Genomic DNA, 20,900 nt, shown 5'->3' on the forward strand with positions numbered 1-20,900 from the left:
TGGAACGCCCGATTCTTGAACCGAGATCAAGAACGTTTCAATTTGCATTTCCAATGCAAGAATTTGCCCATTCAGCCACCCAAGAAGGTTCTTCCTAAAAGTGACCTTGTGAAAACTGAAAATCCACTTTCAAGTTTCAACCCTTGCAACTGCCCGGGGCGCTTTAGTAAAGCCTCACCGCTAGAAAATAAAAAAGGCCTAGTTCCCAAAAAATAACGGGCTTTATATTTTTGCTCAACGAACATTCTAAAATCGGATAAGATGAGATCGAGCCTTCTCGGAAAATATGTGTTCATAATTTTTTGTAGCGCTGTAATTATTGTTTTTATAAAGAAAAATCATGCAGTTCCAAAATTCTTTGAGAGAAGATCAGACGACGAAATTAAATACAGAAGAAAATTTAAGAAAATAAAAAGAAAATTCAAGGAGTTTCAGGAATTAGGTTTGCATTCATTTTCTTCAATTTGCCTAATATTTGTTTGCATCCTAAACTAAAAGACATCAGAAAGCGCTGAAATTCATGAGCTCAAAGAAAATAATTTTGAGCTTCAGCAAATTGAGGCAAAGTTGGCGTTGGATCTTGAGGCCCGTGAACAAGAAATTGAGGCCCTAAAACCGAAGGTTCCGGTCAGAAAGCCAGGAGTACGGAAATGGGATCGAAAGTCAAAGCTGGTCTTTATCCACATAGGAAAGGCGGGTGGTACCTCCTTCGGGGCGATGATGACTGAAGCAATGGGCACGTTTGATTTTGTTGGAGCAAAGCATTTCGACTGGACTTATGTTGACGAAAAGTACCCTTTCGATGAAGTGCTTACGCTCTTTCGTGAGCCTCTTTCAAGGACCATCTCACATTTTAATTTCATGAAGAAGTTGTCCTGGACGAAAGGGATGAAGATAAAAGACCAAAGCATGGATGAGTTTTTAGAGGACAAATCTTCGATGATGGAATTTCGAGGATGCTGGCAAGACGGACAAGCAGGTGTTTCCTGGCTTACCGGAACCCATATTGCTGACTGGGTCCACAAAGGTGCCGAAGCCAACAGAGACCCGGATACTCAAGAACGAAAATTCTTCGACTTTGAAAACCAGCTCACAGAAGCAGCTGATAAAATAGACAAAATGTTCTGGTTTGGTATTTTGGAAGACTACGAAAGGTCTTTAGAACTCCTCGCGTATCAACTGGACAAACCATTGAAAAATTTCAAGCGTCTGCAACAAAAGATTGGCCGCCAGAATTTGCATAAACTAGAACCGAGCTTGCCATCAGAAGAATCAACAGAGTTTCTCAAAAACTTGATGCCACAAGACATCTGGCTCTACGAATACGCAAAGACCGTCTTTCAAGCGCGATGGAATTATTACAAAACAAGAATTTATCAACATCCGAAGCGACCTGCTTTTCCGAAAATCCCCTGTCAGTCGACGAGATTCATCTTGAAATGCTCTGGTACTGATAATGGTAAGACACTTTTGTTTGTCCTGTCTGAAAATCGAGTTTTAGACTTCATCTTCAAATGGGATGAGAAGATGCCCGAAGAACATGCTAAAAACTTCAATGATTTACTGCAATAATTTGATAAACTTGTTTTATTTATGAAAAAAAAGAATAAATTTCAACATATGCTCGAAGATTCTTCTTGCAAAAAGTTGGGCCGCGTCTGTTTGCTCAAAATACGTGTGTTGATTTATGGACTAATAGACAAGCTGTGTGAAAAGTGTAACAGTTAAAAATGAAATTTACACGGAAGAGAGTTAGATTTATTATTGAAATTGGTGCTGTTTGTGCTGCTATTGCATGTCTGGTAATAAATTTGTGGCGGTTTGTTGTCATAGATTTGTAGGGAGCAGCATTGGCAGGAAACGAGTGGTTTGATGTCGTTGGCGCTGATCTATCCGAATCTGGATTTGGAACAAATTTATCCCTTCATGGAGGAGTATTCGAGAGCTGCGGGCCACCAATCGACCCAAATTCTACATTAGAAGAAGAATGTTTCAAATTCGAAGAAATTCTAGGGCCTTACACGCCTCTGCAGTTGCTTCAAATCAGAGGATTCCTAGCATTTACCTTTTTAAGTAAACAAAAGTTAAATAATATTTGCTACCGAAATTTCAGTGCTATTGATGGGTCTTTTCTGTGGTTCAAAATTCGCAGTTGAGTTTTATTTCCTCGGATTTGCTGGAGTCGTTTTGGCATTTTCAATCGCCGTTGCAATGATCACTACGACTGGTATTCTCGTTTGCAACTGCTTGGACGAACTTGGCGTTCATGGATGGCTCGCTACTATCAGTTTACCGTGCATCATCATCGCTCTCTTCGCGGTTGAGAGCAAAAACCAGCGAAAAATGCCACTTAATTATATTCCAACGCTGATGTCTTTCGCTGTTTTAGGAAAGTTTTGAGAAAATGTGAATTTTTAATGCATCTGGTTTTTTAAATCAAAATTTGGGATGAGTTTGGCTACACTTGGCTTAAATTGGTTCGATACGTCAAAGTACTTAGGATTCGATTGAAAACATAGAAGAGAGATTTTTTAAAAACTTATTTCAATCAAATAATAGATCCCCGAGAAAAATACGCTCCCGAGGAACCTGCGCCATTTCTACCAACAATTTTCCCTCCTGCAGAAACATACAGCGAGTGCGAAAAACGATACTCGTTGACAGTGTATTGCGTCGGCTACTGCAGCGATCAAGGCGGGTTCAGATGGGAGTGCGAAAAATGGGAAAACTTCCTAAAATTTGAGAATAGCTGGAATACGGCGAATTGGAGGACACCGACGCCATTCGCTATTCGATTGGCATGGCTGTATATTGGACTGGTTATACCTGGCTTGGTCGCACAAATTGTCATTCAACAAAGGACACAGATAAATCCTGTGAGTGACATTAACTCTTACGCATTGTATTGATTTTTAGCTTCCCATTGCCCGCTTGAACTTAGTCACGATCGCAGGTCTCTTCCTTGTGGTCACTTCTTTTAGCAGTCTTCAAGGTAACGAGCTCCCCTCCAACAAATAACATTACGAATGTTTAGATGGATCTAACATCATCAAAGCCGACGAGGTCATCAACTTCGGCACAAGAATAGACAACGGTTTATCCGCAACTCTTTGCTATTTAGCAGCAATTGGACAACTTTCAATTTATATCATGAGCATTGTTTTCACATCTCAAAACAACTGTTACCATGAAGTTTCAAATAAAAATCCAGATAAAATTTAGTCAAGATTACCCAATAAGATCGAATTTGTCTTCAACTTGAACGTGATGGAACGTGGGGGCGGATTTCCGTTAGCGGCGGCTCTCGTTTATCCTGTTCTTTGCATTGAATTTCACTGTAGTTTGCGTTTTTGCTCGGGTCAAGGAAGATAGTAACACCTTGATTTTTAAGTTAATTAGACTAATTTTTTCAATATCTCATTTTTTAGTTTGCCCTGCACAAAAAGATCGAAATCTTCTCTTATTTTCAAAGAAGTTGTGATTGAGAGATGAATTCGAAAGTTTACATTTTATTTAGGAAAAGCGCTAAATTAGCAGCAAGAAATTGCTCAGATAGGTAAATGAAGAGGATAGTATTTGCAGTTGACTTTGAGTTACAGAAGAATAAAAGTTGACGGAATATTTAAAGAATTACATTTGAAGCTCTTTCGTCGTCTAGAAGTGGCGAGTAAGAAATATCTCTTTGCTTGGTGCTTGAGCCTGCTGCAGAATGCGGAACAAGCCATTTTTCTTTGGGCAGATTCTGGAGGTAGAACAGCTTCGGCGTGAAAATAACGAACCAGAGAACGCCGAGAATAGTGCAAATGATTGACAGAGAGAAAACTGGATCCCAGCCCTTGAGTTATGTTGATACACTTTATCATAGATAGCAGCTACTTACATTGAAATCAGAGAGCTGCTGTTCCCCATTTTCTAGTTTCGTTATATTAAAAGCTTCCTCGATGGGACTGTCCCCCATTTTATCTTAAATTAAGTTGATTCAAATTATTCAATGAAAGTTTCAAACTAACCTAGAGTCCAAAGAGCAAGTGTTTCCGGCCAAGAGCCGCCGAAGTTTGCCGCCGAATTGAGGAGAGTCATATAGACACCACCAAGAACCGGGTCGGATATTTGAGCATGAAATGACATGGTTGAAACAAAGTTCACTGTCCCGAAGATCGAGTCTGAATGAACAATAAAAACTTAAAGTTGTTGAAGACAAAAATACCGAAAATGCTCAAAATAACGATGATGGTAATTGCGCTTCCGTCAAATACCATTTTCGGCATATAATGAATAACAAGAGGGGAAGTAGCGGCGGAAATGAGGCCATAGATTGCTGTCACTGTCCAGCAGGTTAAGGCGCGTTTGGAAGTGAATCTTTCAATGGCCATTGGCAGTAGGATTCGGATAGGAGCTAGAAAGGAATAAGTTTGAACTGGATTCAAATTTTAGATCTACCCAAGTAGGAACTGAGCAGGGCAAGAGTAGAACGAGAAAGCCCCCTTTCGGTTAGTTTGAGCATGCTTGCTTCGCCAGCTACCGCCGAGCCGATATTGCAAGTGAACCACAGCAAAATGAGCGTTTTAACTGAGTGGAGCTTGAAGATGGCCAGCATCGTCTTGTAAGTCTCTTTCAAAGGTGGCGGTTTCAAGGACTCGTCGTCTTTTTCTGACTTGAGCGCGGCAATCAACACAGTTAGAATGATAAAACAGGCTCCCCAAAACGCGAAGTAACCGGCAGTCGTGACGAGAGGAAGAGGAGAGCTTTAAAAGTGGTTAAATTAAGACTGATAGAAAGGGCTGGTTGCCAAGGAGGAGTAAAATCAATTGTAGCATACCTGTTTTCCGCTGAGCGAAGCCATTTGTTAACAAAATCGGCGTCAGAAAGAGCCATGAAAAATCCGTACCCGAAGAAAGCGCCTAGTGTTTGTCCAGCAGCGTTGCAGTTCGCCGCAGCGCCGGCGTTTTTGCGAGAAAGAAGGGTCAGCGCCCACCCGTCTACGACGATGTCTTGGGTGGCGACGAGAAAGTTGAGAATGAAGAAACAAACTGCCAGTGGAACGACCTGCTTGTTTTCCATAAAAGAATCGATTCTTGCAGAGAGGAAGAGGAGAAAAGTGCCGATCAGGAGCTGGACTGGAAAAAGCCAGGATTTGCGCCGCCCAATGCGGTGAAAATAAACCGAATCGACCAAGCCTGCCCAGAGAAATTTGAAAGAAAAGGGATAACCCGCAAAGGTGAAAACGGCTTGCTGCGCATAGGTCACGCCCGCCTTTTGCAGGAGAAGAGGGATAGACGCGCCAAGACCTAAAGGAACGCCCTGGAGAAAGTAGAGCAGGAGCAAGAAGCAAACTGCGAATAAATCATTTCGAATAAGGCCCGACTTTGGCAACATTTTTTGTCGCAAACTCATTTTCTTGTTTTCAATCCCATTCTGTGGATGAAAAAGAATCAATTTTTGAGGCAAGTATATATGATATATTGAAAATTTCGTGCATGTTCGGCAGTACAGTAAATAAAGGAATGTGGCCAAGTACAGTGAGTGTTAGAGAGAACAGAGGAGAATGAAGAAGTTGGGAGTTTAGAATGATAGTTCCGAGCGATATCGGACATTAATTAAAATTGAAAAGCATTAGAAAACATTAACTGAACAATAAAGCTACTACAGAAGTTGCCTAGATACCTAGGTTAATACTAGAATATTAAAGCTGAAACGAGTCTTTTTAAAAGACTACTTGTAATTGATTTTTGCAGGCAGTCCGCGGTCCCAATTCTCTGGAATATTGTAACAAGCAGGAATGAGTCCGTAATTTACGCATGCACCAGCATTTGCAGCTCCAAGTTTACACGCTAGAAAAAAAACCGTTATACCGTAGCTTCTGTTTATCGCAGAAAAATGCAAACCTCGAGCGGCTTCGTTTATGTATCGCGATATACAGGGTCCAGGCTCTTTGGAAGAGTTGCGCACGCCGGAAAACCAATCTGCATAAAGTCGAAGGGTGAACCGATCGATATCCCTGTCAGTCACACTCCACAGCATCGCCAGAACAGATTCGCAACCAGAGTCGAGGATTCTTGAGTTTCGAATTTAAAATCTTACTTTACTTTGTGTCTTACTTGGTGATGGCGCCCCTGGGCTCAGTTCGTCCATCATCGCGTAGTCTACCAGATCCACATCCGATGAGATGCATGGTGCTAGATACACCTTTTCTGACGACTCTTCCCCAGCCGCCGACGCAGTCAGAGCCGCTGCCATGTCCTGCGAAGATGTAGAGCGACTTTTCGTTGAGCTTTTTGATAAGCTCGTTTGAGGGAGGAGCCATGGAAGTGTATCCATCCCATTCTTTGACGCTCTGGAAAAACTTGCCAACGGTTTCCGCCGAGCCAGCGAGATTGGTTTGACTATCGACGACGTAGAGCACGTCGCAAATGTCAACGCATCGATTTTCTGGCTCCGTGCGCAAAAGATACTCTGCATGACGCATTGACATCATCCTTGAAAAAGATTTGTTGGGATTTTGCAATAAAAAGCGTGCTTACCTGGATATTCGAAGACCTTTACAAATAGGCATTCGCTCAAAGCAAAGAGTCTGGACAAGTCGGCCGAGGACAAGATAAGTGGATGTCGTTCGCTGATATTGCATTTCCACGAAAGTATGCGCTTTCACAAGCTTATCTAACTCAACTTTGCGGATGTTGACGATTCCGGCGACATTCGTTTTCGCCAGAGTATTCATGAAAGACCATGCTCTTACAGCGTAATTTAAGTAGAGAGCTCTTGAAGACTTCATCTTTGGCTGAGGCGCCTCTTTAGGCCACGTGATCGCTTTCGAAAACGTAAAGAGAGGAAGGGCCGGACCGAGCACGTCTATAATTCCTTTCTGCGAAAAATAATTATTCCCGATTTGTTACCGGGTAATTTGGAAGTCCAAAGCTGCTGACAATAGTCGTTTCGCTTAGCCCGCGTCTCCCACCACTGATTTGGATCGGTCACTTCCTTGCTCAGCTCCTCAGAAATTTGGTCGACAGTGTGGCGCATTTTCAAGGCCTCTGATGCAAGAGCAGTGCCGTCAAAAGCGACTGAAAGAACAGCTCCGTTTGGCTCCATTCGCGTAACCAGCGCAAGACAGTTTTCGTAAGAACAGTGGAGAGTTTTCGAGACCTCTTTTGATAAAATTTACTCAAAGTTATCGATATGGGCACTACCTGGAATCAAGCTGACGATGACAAGGACATCTTCAAGGTGCTCTCGGAAGAAATCGTCCGTTGCGTTCACCGAGCTTATCATGTCTAGCGCTTTCTTTTGATTCCTTTCTGGCACTGCCGTAATATTGTTGCTCAGTCGCAACTGACAACCAAACTCCGTGTCGATGAGTGCACCAATGCCGACCACATCACCGTGCAACTCGCCCAGTTTTGCAGAATCACTCAAAATTATCGTACTCTTTTCTGCCACTTGTTGCTTTCGAATTATTTCACCGATTCGAAGATTCAGAATTGCGCGAATCGTCTCCATATCCCCAAATTCTCGCGCAGTTATCAATGCTGGAAAAATTAATGAAAACGACATAAAGTGACTTTAAGCCAACCTTCATCCAAGATCGCCTCGTCTGAAGCGGAAGGAGCAGACGGTTCGATGGGTGTGTGTGTGTTGAAGACACTGTTGACTTCGGCTGTGATAGGCGAGACTGGTCGGGAGTGAAATCGCTGAAGACGAACACTCTCGGCATTGTCGTTCTCCTCATTTTTAATTGGAGAAAGATCAAGAAAGTCGCCGGCTGGGCCCGATTGTACAGCTTCTTCGGGCTCATCATCTGAAGCCGTCGGCGCACGATTATCTTCAACGGGTTCCGCAGTTTTCATCGCTCGTCTTGCCATCGCTCTCGTCATCCGCGTTGCGTGGACCGAAGGTGCAACTGGAGTGTTAACAACAGCGAGAGAAGGTTCCTGCGTTTCGCTGTCTTTGAAAACAGGAACTCTTTGCTTTCTACGAGTACTCAGTTTTGCTTCTGATGGAACTCTCATGGGAGTAATCGTCGGAGTCGCTACAATTAAATCTTGTTTCAAGCGACGTCGCGCTGGTGTTTTCATCTCACTTTTGACTTTCATTTTTGTGAAAGGCTCTGTTAAACGATTCGTCAACTAATAAGGTTAAATCTTGAAAAAATGATATGTATTCCTAAATCGTTTCCTTCTAATTCTATTTGATTGTTGATTGTCTTAAATGTTCTATCGTAAATGATCTGGGCAACCTGAAATCGAGCAAAACGACGACAATTTTTTGGGTTGATTTTTTCGCAGTTGTTCATTTCAGCCATCTTTGCGCTTATAAAGTCGATCGCCTGGGATGGCGATATTAGCTCTAATGCTCGGAGGATAACGACGAATGCCAGCTACAATGATCGAATAATCAAAAGGCGATTAAATAGAAATTACCTCTGAAAGCCATTGCGAAAAACCGTGTCCCGCGATCGCAATTTCTTTGAAGAGACACAATCCAGCATTAACGGCGCTTTGAGGATCAGGTTGAACTCGCAGCAATGAAGTCAAGGCAATTGCATAGTTTCGCGCGATATCGATGTCTAGATCCGTCATTTTCGGAAGAACAGGCAATTTGAAGTTGAATTTTGACGTTTTGGGCTGGTGTTTCTCCGCCATGATTTTCGTAATCGGCGAGGCGGAACAATCAAAAGCAAATTCTTTCTTGATCGCATTGGACTTCAGACCGTCCTCGCTCATTTCTTCAATATTAGAAGAATTCCGTCTGGGTGGGTCAAGTGAGATTGCCGCCGCTTTCGCCTGTGGATTGATTCCTCGCATAAACTCGTTTTGAGAATCAAGTTTGAATATTTTGAGCAACGCCGGCACCTCCTCACGCCACTTGCGAGTTTGACCTTCGAGTTCCAAAGCGCGAATTTGAAACGATTTCGCCAAAATGTAAGTCGATTGGAGCCCCCAAATCTCAGAGAGGACGAGCAGCTCGTTTGCGAATTGCCTCGCCTCTGTGGACATTCCCCGAATGAGGAGATCTTCCACGTGCTCTGCCGATATCCAAATCGTCTTTTCAAGTGATCGGAGAGTCGATAAAATCTCGCGGCCGATCTTTTGAATTTTCAGTGCTCCCTGGCTCTTTGCAGAGGTTGAAAAGAGAGTTGAATAAAAAGACCGATCGCAGTTGAGAGAAAGCACGGTAACTAACAGTTGGATCGCGTAACGAAGTCCGCATTTGTGATGGTCAGTCAACATACTCCCAACGTGTCCAAGGGCCTTGTCATGATACTCACTCCAAGGAGAAGCAGAAGAAAGAGGCGTTTCACGCAAACTAGTCACCATATCTAATTCCTCTTGTTCTTCGAAATGGAATGATTTCTGATCGCTGGGAAGAATGTCTTCGTTCATCAAATTTCCAAAAACGAGCCTTTTCTCGTGCTCTGACTTGACGAGGCAATCACGCGCTTTATTCAGTATTTCTCCAACTTCATCGTCAAACTCAGCCTGGCTGGAGTATATCGAGTGTTTGTAGATGACCCACATGGAGGAGCCAAGATCCATCGCCAAATCTGCAATCAAGGAAGACACCGCCTCCTAAATTTTAAGATTAAATTAATCGATTGCTTTTGTTATTTACCAGTTCAGCGTTCTTCTTCGGATAGTACCAGTCAACAATCAGTTTTAATAGCTTTTTCAGTAGCGAAGTGCCAGCTTCGCGTTTCCCGACGATAAGCAGCAGTTCCGCAGCAATGTAAATCGTGTTGACATAATTCAAAACAGCGGTTGTTGTTGAGCACTTACTGAATTGCTCCCGCACTTTTATGTTGCAAAGCTTCTCAATTTCCAACCTTATCGGTGGCGAGCTCTTCTTGGCCATATTTGCGCTCCAAGCCGTTTGGAGATCTTTCTGCCAAGAAGAGAGGATCTTCCAGACGCAAGTTAATTCTTCATTCGGTACTTCTTCATTTTTTGAGCACTGAAATGTGAGTTTCTTCGTTTCCTCTGGAAAAACCTCCCTCAATTGAAAAATGACGAGCTTGAGAAGATCTTGTTCGCCTTCTGGAAGCTTTCTGTACTCGCTGAACTGATTCAAAGTCGCCACAAGCAACGCGATAGATTCAGGAAGCTGCGGAGGACCAGATTCAGTCAGCAAGCTGATTAGGATCGTGATGAACTGAACTTGCGCTTTCTTCTCGATACTGAACAGTGTGAACAAATTTGCGTGCAAGGGAGAAGGGCTTCGTTTAAAAGACTGGCATAAAAGCTGATTTAAAAACATCTTCACCATAAGCGTCTCCATCTTCGTGCAGCTCCGGTGTCCAGATACTTTGATTGCTAGCGCGTTGTAAATGTCCATAATATTCGTTCGCTCGTAGCTGCACAGTCCGTGCTGCTCAAAGATCCAGGAGAGCTCGTTAATCGTCAACTCGACCAAGCTCCAGTGCTGGTAGGTCGAAAATTCGTCGTCGTTTCGCGCCGCGCTCATCAAGTAGCTGAAGCAGCCTTTAACATTCTTTAGCGCCGTTTCGACCAAAATAGCCCGACTCGACTTTGTCAGCTTTTCCCGTTGTTTCTCGACTGTTTGGATGAGACGGAGAAAAGAATAGACTGCGAAACAAGGATACTTGTGCTTGATGTCGTATTCCTCACTGACTTCCGCTTGTTGTTTCAAGCTCGACAAGGCCAGAGCCATGCTACCGATGGACTGGTTGAGAGGGAGCAAAACGCCGTCCAAGGCAAACCAAAGATCTTTCGTCTTCTGTTCATTAGCCTGCTCCTTTGGAACAGGAGTGAGGGATTGACAGAGGTTATGTGTGATCTGCGCGAAGCCGTAAATTACTTCTTGAATGTCGTTCTCGTCGAGGTTCTCTGTCATCAAAATGTGGCCAGACGTGAGATCTAGATTTTAATTCCCAAAAAGTCCTTTTCCAATAAAACTTACATTTCTTCAAAATTTGGGCAATTCGTCCCATGCAGATAAGATGATGTGTTCGCCAGGACCGGTTTTTTGCTGAAATGCTTGGAAATTCAAATACGATCGCCTTCAATGCATTCACAAAGGCTCGAATCTCTTTGAAGGTTTCTCGAGTGGGCGTAACAATCTGTTGCTGAAGAAGGTTTTCCGAGGTGTCTGCTTCCTCTGGCTGATACTTGTCGTTCATCAGGATGAGCAACTCATTAGTAAGGCAAACGCCAAAACCAGGAATGCTGGAGTACTGAACCACTTCTTGCCGAAACTCTCGGAAGAGTGTTATCATGGAATCGAAACGGGCGAACTCACAAGTGTGGAAAAGCGCGCGCACAAACTGAATTGAGAATGAAAAAAAAACTTAAATTTGGATGAAGCGATTTACTCTTTTGGAAAGCGTGAACTTGTCGAGAATAAGCCAGGCTCTTCTTCCGGCAACCCAATCGGCCTCACGGTCTTTGGATTTGAGAACAGCGTGAGAGTTGTTATTGTATAGCGCCCAGAGGTCCATCTGTAATCGGCCAGCGATGCTTTTCATCGACTTCTGGTACTTTGGGATTTGCGCTATTTTGGGGAGAATGAGGAGCAGGTGATCAACCACTTGAGCCAAAGTTGAATGGTCAGGATTGTACTTTGTCGAGGCAGTTTTTGTGATGTAATTATAGATCAACTACGAAATTTTAATATTGAAATAAAGGAAGACTCACTTTGAAAGCTGCAACCGCGTTCCCGTCGATCTTTAGCTTTTCCAGGGTGGCGAAATCGATGTCACCCATTTTAACTTTCTGAAAGAAATGATCACTCTCTGCTTTCGCTTCGTGAGTAACAAAAGCGTGTCGCCAGGCGGGTGTTTTGTGCAGTTACCAATTAAAAAGTAACCATTCAATAATTAATTGCGCCCTCGTCGTCAAGGCCAAAATCATAAAAAATCTGCAATGGGTACATTCGGAAAAACGCGCTTACTTATAAGCAGAACAACGAAAGAAGATTTCTAACAGTGGCAGTTCACTTTTAGTAGCCACCCTTCTGATAGTGACTAGTCAAGAACTGACTCGTAGAAAAATTTTCTACATCATCAATATTGCTCGTATATTTTCTGACCTGCAGTATTTCTGACCTCCAAGAATATTGATGGCTGATAAACTGAAGCCGATAGATTATAAATTTCAATTTATAATCATCAAAATGAATTGCCATGATTTGTTTATTGAAAGCAAAAATCAATTTGTGTTGACTGAAGTTATTATTATTTTCTTTTCAAATTAAGGCAGTAGGTAAGTTGAACGAAGGAACAAGATAAGAATTGTCACAGAATTATCTAACAGAAGGAATTTCCTTAAAAATCTTTTTCTGGAAAAGCAAATTGAACAGAGTTAAATGCTTGTTTTACTGATGGAAACTGCTACGGAGAGTTTGTCAACGAAGGTCGTCACGGAAACTTCAGATTCCTCCGGGATCTCGATATCCTTCCGCCAGTTAGCGTACGTAGTCGTGCAGCTGTTCATATCATGGAGAAGGTTTCGCCCGAAGATGGTGATGTTTCGCCCCTTAATTTCTGTTTTGGTGATATGGCAGCACTGCATCATCCGGTGAGTATCAGCCAAGGGGACAAAGAAGTAGTAAGCGCAATCCTGCCGCTGCCAGACCCATTCGTTCAGTTTCTTCTGCTCTTTCTTCGATTTTCTCGGTGAGTGTGTGCCGCCGAAAATTGTCGCGATTTTTGCCATGTTAACAAAAGTTATTGATTTATGTTATGATTAAGATATTTTGTTGAAAAGTTTCTAAGCGCGTATTTATATGAGCAGCGGCGCACGAGCATCGGCCTGGGCGGTAGAGAGTGGCAACGAGCGCAGAAGAGGGAAATTGTCCGTTCACGTCACGTACCTATAGAATGTGTAGATAATCTGCTTTACACTGGTACTTTGAAAAGTTGAAGATGAAATGATCAAGGGTTGGTTATTGAGCGATACATGCTTATTCCACGGAACTATCACTCAGATATGAGTATGAGTCCATAAGATCAAAAGGCATATTAGATACTGATACACTGAATAATAACAGATAACGTTCAGATGTTTATGAATTTCTGTAATTATGTTGCGATAAGACTTACTTGTGCTCGAAGACATTCACTCATGCTGTCTACTTTTCCATCCTATAATCCTCCACCACATGATCTTTTAGCTGAGTTTCCGTTTCCGTTCAGCCTTGTCACACTCATCTTCTTCCGGAAATATATTCTTATTCGCTCAATAATTGAGCCTCAAAACTCTGAAGAAAAAATAAGACAACTTTTCTTTAACATGGGAAAATTCAATTTATTGTGGCAGTTAAATTTTTTCTATCATTTTGTTTAAAAATAGGTCTATCGACCAGCATGAGATCGGGAACGATTTCGTCGTCGTTCATATGAAACGGATCGTGATTTTGTGCGACGGCGGTCTCTGAAATGGGCACATTAATTTCTTGAACAATAGTGAGAACTTACCGTTTACGTCCCCGGTCCTCATGGGACGTAGACCGCTCGCGTTTTCTATCCGGAGAGCCTAGAAAACAGGATCAGCTAGAAAATATAAGAGTCGAGGCGGGAGCTATTTTTGAATAGAGATTGAACTAAAGAATATCAAGGCAACTGTAATATTGCGAAGTTGAATCTTCCATAAGGTAGAAACTTCGGGAAGAGATTAAATCCGAATGACTGCGTCGGGCTGTCGGCCACAAAACTAGACCAGCTGTATAAAGCCCATTAATTGTCATTAGATATTAGCTCAGCGGATTCTATATGAATAGGGCCGACGAGCAAAAAATCAACCCCAAGTACCCGTTGATGGAAACGCCCGAAACTTTGTAGAAGTGTTTATTTTAGCCCAATTGAAAAAATTGTAATTGAAAATTTTTTGATCGGATCACGTGATCGCGGGTTACAGACGCTCTAAAAGCTAGAAAAGCTTGCCGAGCTTGATCCCCTTATGGTATCATCTTCTCGTTAGGCTAGAAAGATAGGTCTTAATTTGTTCTAGTGGCTTAGTTAAAAATTCTTGGTGCCGTTCTTACAGGAGACGCTAGAGACTATATAAGGACCCAAAACTAGCTAAAATTGAGGTAAAAATCCAGGTTTCGCGGGCTTTTAGGCCAAAATAAGTTGCAAAAGGGCCTTTTGGACATTTCAATTCCCTCTAGCAACTCATGTGATCTTGGCACCAAAAATGTTTTGGATTCTTTAGAAATAACTTTTGTGCTCTTTTATGTGAGCTACATTATGATCCACTGAGGTAAGGGGATCGAGGTTGGCAAGCTTTTCTAGCTTTTCCAGGGTCTGTAACACGTGATCACGTGATCCGACCAAAATATTTTCAATTACAATTTTTTTAGTTGGGCCAAAATAAACACCTTTACAAAGTTTCAGAAATCTACCTTAACGGGTTCTAGGGGTTGACTTTTTGCTCGTCGGCCCTATATATGAATGCTTCTCAATAACAACATGTATCTGAGGCCGTGAATGAAATCAGCTACCGCATTTCTCAGAAAATAACCGAGGTAATCAGAATAATTTGCTCTTGTAAAATAGAACCATTAATACCAAGCACAAAAAGCCCCTTGGTAGAATAAACTAATTACATAATAGGTTCACTAAAGAACTTAGTTGCCTGAGAAGCTCTACTCTTCTCTATCAACCCCCACATATTTTGATAAAACCGAGGATTTAAATACTTGAACACTCTCAGTGCAGGCGTCTATGTTCCCATGTGAACATATCACTCTGACAAAATTAAAGTTATGCAGACGTCACAATATCAACGTGGTAGATCTGACATACGGTATCATCCTATTGCGTTAAAATATGTCTATAAGAAATACCGTCTTTCTGACGGAGATAAAAATAAAACCAGGATTTCTTGCTCAAGAATAGAATTTTTCATGGCGTCACAAACATGACTGTTCCACAGATGTCCAAAAATGACGTAGAACTAGCATATGATTGAATATTGGTTCAATGGATTACATCACTTAAGATATTTTAATCTTCGTTGACCACAATCAACCCTCGTGTTTGTCTCGTGATCTCCAGTCACGCGACAGTAAATATATACAGAATGTGTACCGTGCTTTCGCTTTCGCATGCGCTCCTTCATCGCCTCAGCTTCTTTCTTGGCGCGTTTGAGTTCTCGCTCTTCGGATTCCGTAATCCTCTTGGACTTCTTTGATTTTCGCGACTCTTGGCGAGAGTCATCGCTATCAGATCGAGATCGTCGTCTTCGCGATCTGCTTCGCGTCCTCCTTGACTTCTCTTTTTTCTTCCTTGATTCCTTGGAGGCCGAGCGGCTTCGCGATCGCCTCTCTTTTTTCATCGAGTCTGATCGTCCTCGACGGCGTTTATCAGGAGTCCTAGATCGCGATCTTGATCTTCGGGATGCTTTTCGACGTCTTTCTGGTGTTCGTGATCGACTACGTGAAACGGAATGTCGAGAAACTTTCCGACGTTTTTCAGGAGTTGGAGATCGACGGCGCCTTTTCTCGGGAGTTGGTGATCGTCTTCGTCGTCGTTCAGGAGTACGAGAACGTCTTTCTTTCTTAATCTTCCTCGAAGAATTAGACTTTTTTGTAAGAAATGGATAGTTTACCTCCGGTTGTTGTTGCTTTTTGAAAATGGCCTCAATATCTTCAGGTTCAGACTCGCTCGAGTCGCTGCTACTGGAGCTTGAGCTAGAATCATCGCTGGATTCGGACTCATCGCTCGAATCCATCCCCTTGACTTTTCCTGTTTTCAAGAAATCGCGAAGGCCGTCAGTAAGTCCACCGAGACCGATAGAAGTGAAAAAATTGATCGCAAATCGAGTGTTCTTTGGATTATCTTTTGGGAAGAGACCTTCGAAGAAAACCGCCATTGTGTCTTCTTGAAGCCGCGTATTGAGCTAGATTCAATATATTAACACGAGAATTTATCAAATTGTTTCAAAAAACGACGCAAATAAAATATATAGGCAGGAAGATCAAAGACACTATGACGGGTAAGTCACCCTTCTGGAACTAATTTGACTGAAATTACCTTTGGAAGACCCATGTACTGGGAAAGCTCCTGAAACAATATTTTGATAAAAATACGGGAGGAAGAAGTAGTTGTATCTTCCGTGATGGCAATTGTAGACATCACGCTCCACGGGATCGCGTCAGCATACAAGAGTTGGGCAAAGAACTTCGCAACGTTTCTTAATTTATTCGTTTCCAGCCGGTGGATCGTTTCGTAGGACTCAACGAAGATCAGCTCGAATAATTCCATGTATTCTCGCTTGATTAAACACAGGCGAGTTGCCGTGAGTCCGAAGAACTTTTCGTACGTTCGATTTTGTCCGCAACAATCCACGATCATGTGGCACATTTCTAGGTAAAAATTTTTAAGCTGTCTTTAATTATTTTTCTTTTCCACCTTTCCACATTGCCTCCGGAATCTGCAGCTTCATCAATTTATGGCAGCACTCTTCGAAGTCAACAGAAGATTGAATGGTTAGATAGATCGTCTTCCTGAGCTCGACTGTATTTATCTCGGTTCTATCGATAATGAGAGTTTGGCCCTTAGGATCAGCAGTTGCCTTTGCAGCTTCCATGGCCGCTGTTTCAGAGTCTGCATCGCTGTTAGAATCGCTATCCGACGAATCAGAGTCTTTTTCTGACTTCACTATTATTCTTCCAAGAAATTACTAGTCTATCAAAGTGAAAAGCCGTTCCTGAAGAATCATCAGAGCCAGACTCGTCACTCTCGCCAAGGATTTCCCGTTTGATGTCTTCATATTGCTTCTCATTCGTAAGGAAGTCATCGTCTTTTTTAAAGACATTGAGCATCATCTCCTCCTTGTATTCACCATCAAGTCTGATCATGTGCGTAAATTGGTCATCTTCTTCTACCAAATCTAGCTCCTCGATGACGATAGGGTGCTCCTAATAAAAGTTATTAAAAGACCTCGAAAGCATCAAATAAAAAATAAAACTCAAAAGGTATTCGCTAGAAACCATAAGCTGAAAGCCTACTGTGATTACTGATAATTTTTAAATTGGGTAGTAACAGAGACCGTTTACACCAATTTTGTCCTGAAGCTCTCTGTCTTCTTGAGAAAAGACCTCGGTCTGTAAGAAAACGTTTGACCAAGTGAGCTGAAGGGACCTACCCTTGTTGAAAGCGAGCTGAATGAAACAACAGATTCATAAATCAAAATAATTATCATAATGTAAAGTACACAATCGTACCGAGAATCCATCCTTTCGGATGGCGAAAAGAACTTCAATCATATACTGCGTTCTTTTATCAATGGAGGCTTCGTGGAGAATATTCCTCATTCGTTCGAAAATTGCAGCCAAAGCTCTGCTGGAAACTTCAGAGAGTTTCAAGCCAATTTCTTTGATGAAGCCAACAGCCACTTCCACAGAATCATCAGTAGGATTCTCAAGGAGCAAGGTGAGAATCTCGAGTGCAAGAATTTCGTGGCAAACTTGTTGGTTAACTAAATGTGCGACGAATTTGCAGGCATTCAGGCACAGATCTTTTTGATTGCGGCGGAATGAACGTCTTTTTGAGAGTTTAAAATTGATAATGAAAAGTTTAACTTGAAAATATAGTGTATGTAAATAATTTTTCGCTTTATAAGTGTGGGATCATTGAGAACGATCAAACAGTTTGATATTTATAAATTTTAAGTCCCTGCCTAAAGACAAGAACCAGACGAGAGAGAATGAGTTCTCCTATGGTCGGAAACTTAGTGTTGATAATTGCCACAAATGCTGCGTAAACATTCGTAAAGGTTGGCGAAGCACCTTGCGCTTGCAAAATCGATCTGGTGAGCAAACCTCGTCCGCGCATGATGTTTTCGGAGAAGAGCTCGCGAATGATGAGACTAATATTCGAAACATTGACTTTGTTGACGATACCGTGAATGGATTTCTTCAACGCTTCCCACGAAATTCGCTGGTATTCGACGGAGCTTTTGTCCGTAATAGCTGCTTGCATCGCCTTAAGCTTCGCAGGTGGAATGTAAGCGCCACCTGTTCTGTTGGCCAAGATGTCATCTTTCTTATTCCTCGGATTTCTCGGCTGTCTTGGGTCGTTTACTGTTGCTTCTTCGGCTTTCTTTGGCGACTTGGATCTGTTCCTTTTGGGGGGAGACTTGGATCTGCTCTTCCTAGCTGGAGATTTGGAGCGCGACTTCTTCTCTCGCTCAGGCGACTTTTCCGTTTTTAAGACCGCTACAGTCGACTTTGGCCCACTACGCTTTTCTGGCGACTTAGAGCGACTTCGGGATCGTCGGGATTTTCTTCGATCATCATCGCTCGAAGAAGAGCTACTAGAGCTCGAGGAGCTGCTCGAACGACTTCTACGCTCTCCCATATCTAGACGAACGAACAAATTTTAGGACTGTTTGAGAAGATTTTATTATAAGTTAAATGGTTGTGAACGATTGTTTCAAGAAAAAATGTCATGTAATATCAAATTTTTGCAACTTGCAATTTTGAAATGGCAATGAACTTGGCAAAGTTGATACAGAATTGGAAACAAATAAGATAAATGAAGATCTGTTAGAAATTGAGAACATGTGATATGCTTTTGTTGAACGAAAATGTGAACTAGAGTGCGATGAAAGTAGTCAGACAGATTAGCCAGAAATGTTGACGAGTCGCATGGTGTTGGTAGTGTTGGATCGTCCCTGGGCCCAGCCAGAGACGATGACTGCGATGCGGTTGTTCTTGATGAAGCCGCGATCCAAGCCGCACTTCATGGCAAACTTGATTCGCGCTTCGATGTCCTCATCCCAATTTGGAAGGACATCATCTGTAAACAACAATGGGTGGATTCCCCGGTGAAGGTAGCATTGACGCGCTGCTTGTTCAAATCTAAGGGCGCGTTACTCTTTTATTTTGAAATAATTCTATACCTGGTGACCGCTAGAATAGGGCATCGTGGTCTGTACTTAGCGATTCTCATCGCAGCTCGGCCACTTCTGGTGAGGACGATAATGCAATCGGCGTTGCACTTGATGGCAGCTTCGACGACAGAGATGGCGATGATTTCGGTCCAGTCCTTTGAGACTCCAGTGTTTTGTCTGAGATCAGAAAAGAGCTGATCGTGGAAGATGGCGCTCTCAGCGCGGAGGGAAATACTCGACATCATTTGGACGGCTTCAACTGGGTAATCTCCCTGGAAAGAGAAGTTATAAACAAGATGGATGAAACGTTCAGACCTTGGCAGTTTCTCCTGAGAGCATGACACAATCAGCACCGTCGAGGACAGCGTTAGCGACGTCGCTTACTTCCGCTCTTGTAGGTCGAGGCTTGGTCGTCATCGACTCCAACATCTGTGTAGCACAAATAACCGGTTTACCAGCAGTGTTGCATCGGCCGATGATCATTTTTTGAGCAAGGAAGACCTTAAATAATGACTATTAACAGAAATTATTTCTCTTTGAACCTTTTCCGCTGGAATTTCAATTCCCATGTCGCCTCGAGCAACCATGACACCATCGGACGCTTGGATGACTTCATCGATCTTTTTGACTCCCTCATGGTTTTCGATTTTGGAAATGATCTTGATCCCTGCTCCCTCTTCGCCGAGAACATCTCTGACTGCCATCACATCACCAGCTTTTCGGATGAAGGATGCAAAAATCATGTCGACGCCCATTTCAACGCCGAAGAGAAGATCCTTCTTGTCTTTCTCAGAGACAGCTAAAACCAAAATATTTTCTTTCAAGAAAGCTCAAACCGTACCTGGAAGATCTACTTCGATTCCAGGAAGATTGACTCCCTTCTTTGAGCCAAGCTCTCCGCCATTCAAAATCTCACAGATCACTTTGTCATTCGCGATTTCAACAGCTTTGATAGAAATCAACCCGTCGTCAATGAAGATTTCGTCGCCTTTCTTGATCACTTTTGGCAAGTTTTTGTAGTCGACATAGATCTGCTCTTCGGTGCCGGTTTCGAAGTCTTTTTCATCCAAGGAGAGGGTGATTTTGTTGCCTTTCTTGAGCGTAACAATGGCTGATCCACCACCAGCAAGAAGACCTGTTCGGATCTCCGGACCTTTTGTGTCCAAAGCGATCGCGACGGGTTTGAAGAGAGTCTTCTTTTCGCGAAGGTTGTCGATCGCGGTTCTAACCGATTGAAAAATCGTTTATATGGAGTCTTTTACCTAGCATTTTCGATTGTTTCCCGGTGGTAATCGTGCGTTCCGTGGGAAAAGTTGAGTCTAACAACGTCCATTCCTGCTTCAATCAACTCAGTGAGCTTTTCGACAGAGCGAGACACTGGACCAATGGTACAGACAACGTGAGTTGCTCGGTGAGTGCCAACATCAGCGTCGATGTTGAGAAGACAGTTGTGCGAAAGCACTGTATTTGCTTCCTGGGCGGCCAACTGAGGAGTCGATTCAGACAACTTTCGATCACGCATTTTCTCAAAATCTCTAAAAATATATTTCATGTGCCAGGTCTTTGTATCATATTTTTTATGGATAATCACTGTTTCTCGTAAAATAAAATTAAAAATAATATAAACGTCAGTCGATTTCTGTGAGATTCTGGTTTTCACTTGGCGCAGCGCTCAGGCCAATCAGCGCCGCATTCGCGCTCCGTTCCCTTTTTCAACTCACTCAGAGGAAAACCTGAACGCCTTAATTCTTGTACCATGATTTTTTTTCATACAAACAGTTACAGTTAATTAGTGTAATCAAATGATATCACCAATGATAAGTTGATAAACGATTGATCAAGGTCTTCCTTAGAGTTATCGTTAAACATTAGTAATGTCTGTCACTAAAACTTATTATTTCACTGAAAAGAATACACAATAAAGATCACTGATGTACCAAAATCTTCCCTAGAATGGTTCTCCTCGCAGAGAACGGATCGAAAGGTTTGCGCGTTTTCGATCTGTCGACAAACTACACGGAAGTGGAAGCTTTCAAACCTGAAACTGGA

At 42.6% G+C, this 20,900-nt stretch overlaps 8 protein-coding genes across 8 annotated transcripts; 3 read left to right on the top strand and 5 right to left on the bottom strand.

Annotated features, from left to right (window-relative positions):
- The first annotated feature begins 232 nt into the window (after positions 1-232).
- Positions 233-1,627, top strand: LOC145699206 (uncharacterized). The gene is made up of 3 exons (XM_081776470.1): positions 233-442; positions 506-1,459; positions 1,502-1,627. The coding sequence occupies exons 1-3, from the start codon at positions 262-264 to the stop codon at positions 1,570-1,572; spliced, it is 1,206 nt and encodes a 401-aa protein (XP_081632596.1). The 5' UTR covers positions 233-261; the 3' UTR covers positions 1,573-1,627.
- Positions 1,628-1,697: 70 nt separating this feature from the next.
- On the top strand, positions 1,698-2,400 carry LOC145698324 (uncharacterized). Its single transcript, XM_081775524.1, has 3 exons — positions 1,698-1,802; positions 1,842-2,073; positions 2,114-2,400. The coding sequence occupies exons 1-3, from the start codon at positions 1,731-1,733 to the stop codon at positions 2,398-2,400; spliced, it is 591 nt and encodes a 196-aa protein (XP_081631650.1). The 5' UTR covers positions 1,698-1,730.
- Positions 2,401-2,448: 48 nt separating this feature from the next.
- LOC145698326 (uncharacterized) lies at positions 2,449-3,222 on the top strand. Its single transcript, XM_081775525.1, has 4 exons — positions 2,449-2,452; positions 2,560-2,876; positions 2,917-2,992; positions 3,035-3,222. The coding sequence occupies exons 1-4, from the start codon at positions 2,449-2,451 to the stop codon at positions 3,220-3,222; spliced, it is 585 nt and encodes a 194-aa protein (XP_081631651.1).
- Positions 3,223-3,493: 271 nt separating this feature from the next.
- Positions 3,494-5,394, bottom strand: LOC145696460 (acetyl-coenzyme A transporter 1-like). The gene is made up of 6 exons (XM_081773502.1): positions 4,820-5,394; positions 4,441-4,745; positions 4,208-4,396; positions 4,011-4,163; positions 3,881-3,963; positions 3,494-3,835 (listed from the first exon to the last, which is right to left on the bottom strand). Exons 1-6 carry the CDS (start codon positions 5,392-5,394, stop codon positions 3,623-3,625), a joined length of 1,518 nt encoding a protein of 505 aa, XP_081629628.1. The 3' UTR covers positions 3,494-3,622.
- Positions 5,395-5,690: 296 nt separating this feature from the next.
- LOC145696458 (separin-like) lies at positions 5,691-8,147 on the bottom strand. The gene is made up of 7 exons (XM_081773501.1): positions 7,571-8,147; positions 7,188-7,526; positions 6,894-7,145; positions 6,522-6,849; positions 6,099-6,476; positions 5,886-6,055; positions 5,691-5,831 (listed from the first exon to the last, which is right to left on the bottom strand). The coding sequence occupies exons 1-7, from the start codon at positions 8,088-8,090 to the stop codon at positions 5,713-5,715; spliced, it is 2,106 nt and encodes a 701-aa protein (XP_081629627.1). The 5' UTR covers positions 8,091-8,147; the 3' UTR covers positions 5,691-5,712.
- Positions 8,105-11,728, bottom strand: LOC145696457 (uncharacterized). The gene is made up of 6 exons (XM_081773500.1): positions 11,649-11,728; positions 11,327-11,611; positions 10,915-11,278; positions 9,610-10,871; positions 8,418-9,566; positions 8,105-8,374 (listed from the first exon to the last, which is right to left on the bottom strand). Exons 1-6 carry the CDS (start codon positions 11,715-11,717, stop codon positions 8,120-8,122), a joined length of 3,384 nt encoding a protein of 1,127 aa, XP_081629626.1. The 5' UTR covers positions 11,718-11,728; the 3' UTR covers positions 8,105-8,119.
- Positions 11,729-12,131: 403 nt separating this feature from the next.
- On the bottom strand, positions 12,132-18,318 carry LOC145697454 (pre-mRNA-splicing factor CWC22 homolog). The gene is made up of 10 exons (XM_081774660.1): positions 17,637-18,318; positions 17,182-17,500; positions 16,665-16,875; positions 16,367-16,600; positions 15,989-16,320; positions 15,564-15,854; positions 15,044-15,518; positions 13,430-13,487; positions 13,055-13,385; positions 12,132-12,825 (listed from the first exon to the last, which is right to left on the bottom strand). The coding sequence occupies exons 1-9, from the start codon at positions 18,314-18,316 to the stop codon at positions 13,307-13,309; spliced, it is 2,679 nt and encodes an 892-aa protein (XP_081630786.1). The 5' UTR covers positions 18,317-18,318; the 3' UTR covers positions 12,132-12,825; positions 13,055-13,306.
- A 263-nt stretch (positions 18,319-18,581) lies between these two features.
- LOC145697455 (pyruvate kinase PKM-like) lies at positions 18,582-20,390 on the bottom strand. The gene is made up of 6 exons (XM_081774662.1): positions 20,114-20,390; positions 19,693-20,075; positions 19,394-19,650; positions 19,167-19,352; positions 18,861-19,123; positions 18,582-18,819 (listed from the first exon to the last, which is right to left on the bottom strand). The coding sequence occupies exons 1-6, from the start codon at positions 20,371-20,373 to the stop codon at positions 18,582-18,584; spliced, it is 1,587 nt and encodes a 528-aa protein (XP_081630788.1). The 5' UTR covers positions 20,374-20,390.
- Positions 20,391-20,900: the final 510 nt, after the last annotated feature.

Source organism: Oikopleura dioica, chromosome 2 (assembly GCF_907165135.1).
Source record: "Oikopleura dioica chromosome 2, OKI2018_I68_1.0, whole genome shotgun sequence".
Taxonomy (NCBI): domain Eukaryota; kingdom Metazoa; phylum Chordata; class Appendicularia; order Copelata; family Oikopleuridae; genus Oikopleura; species Oikopleura dioica.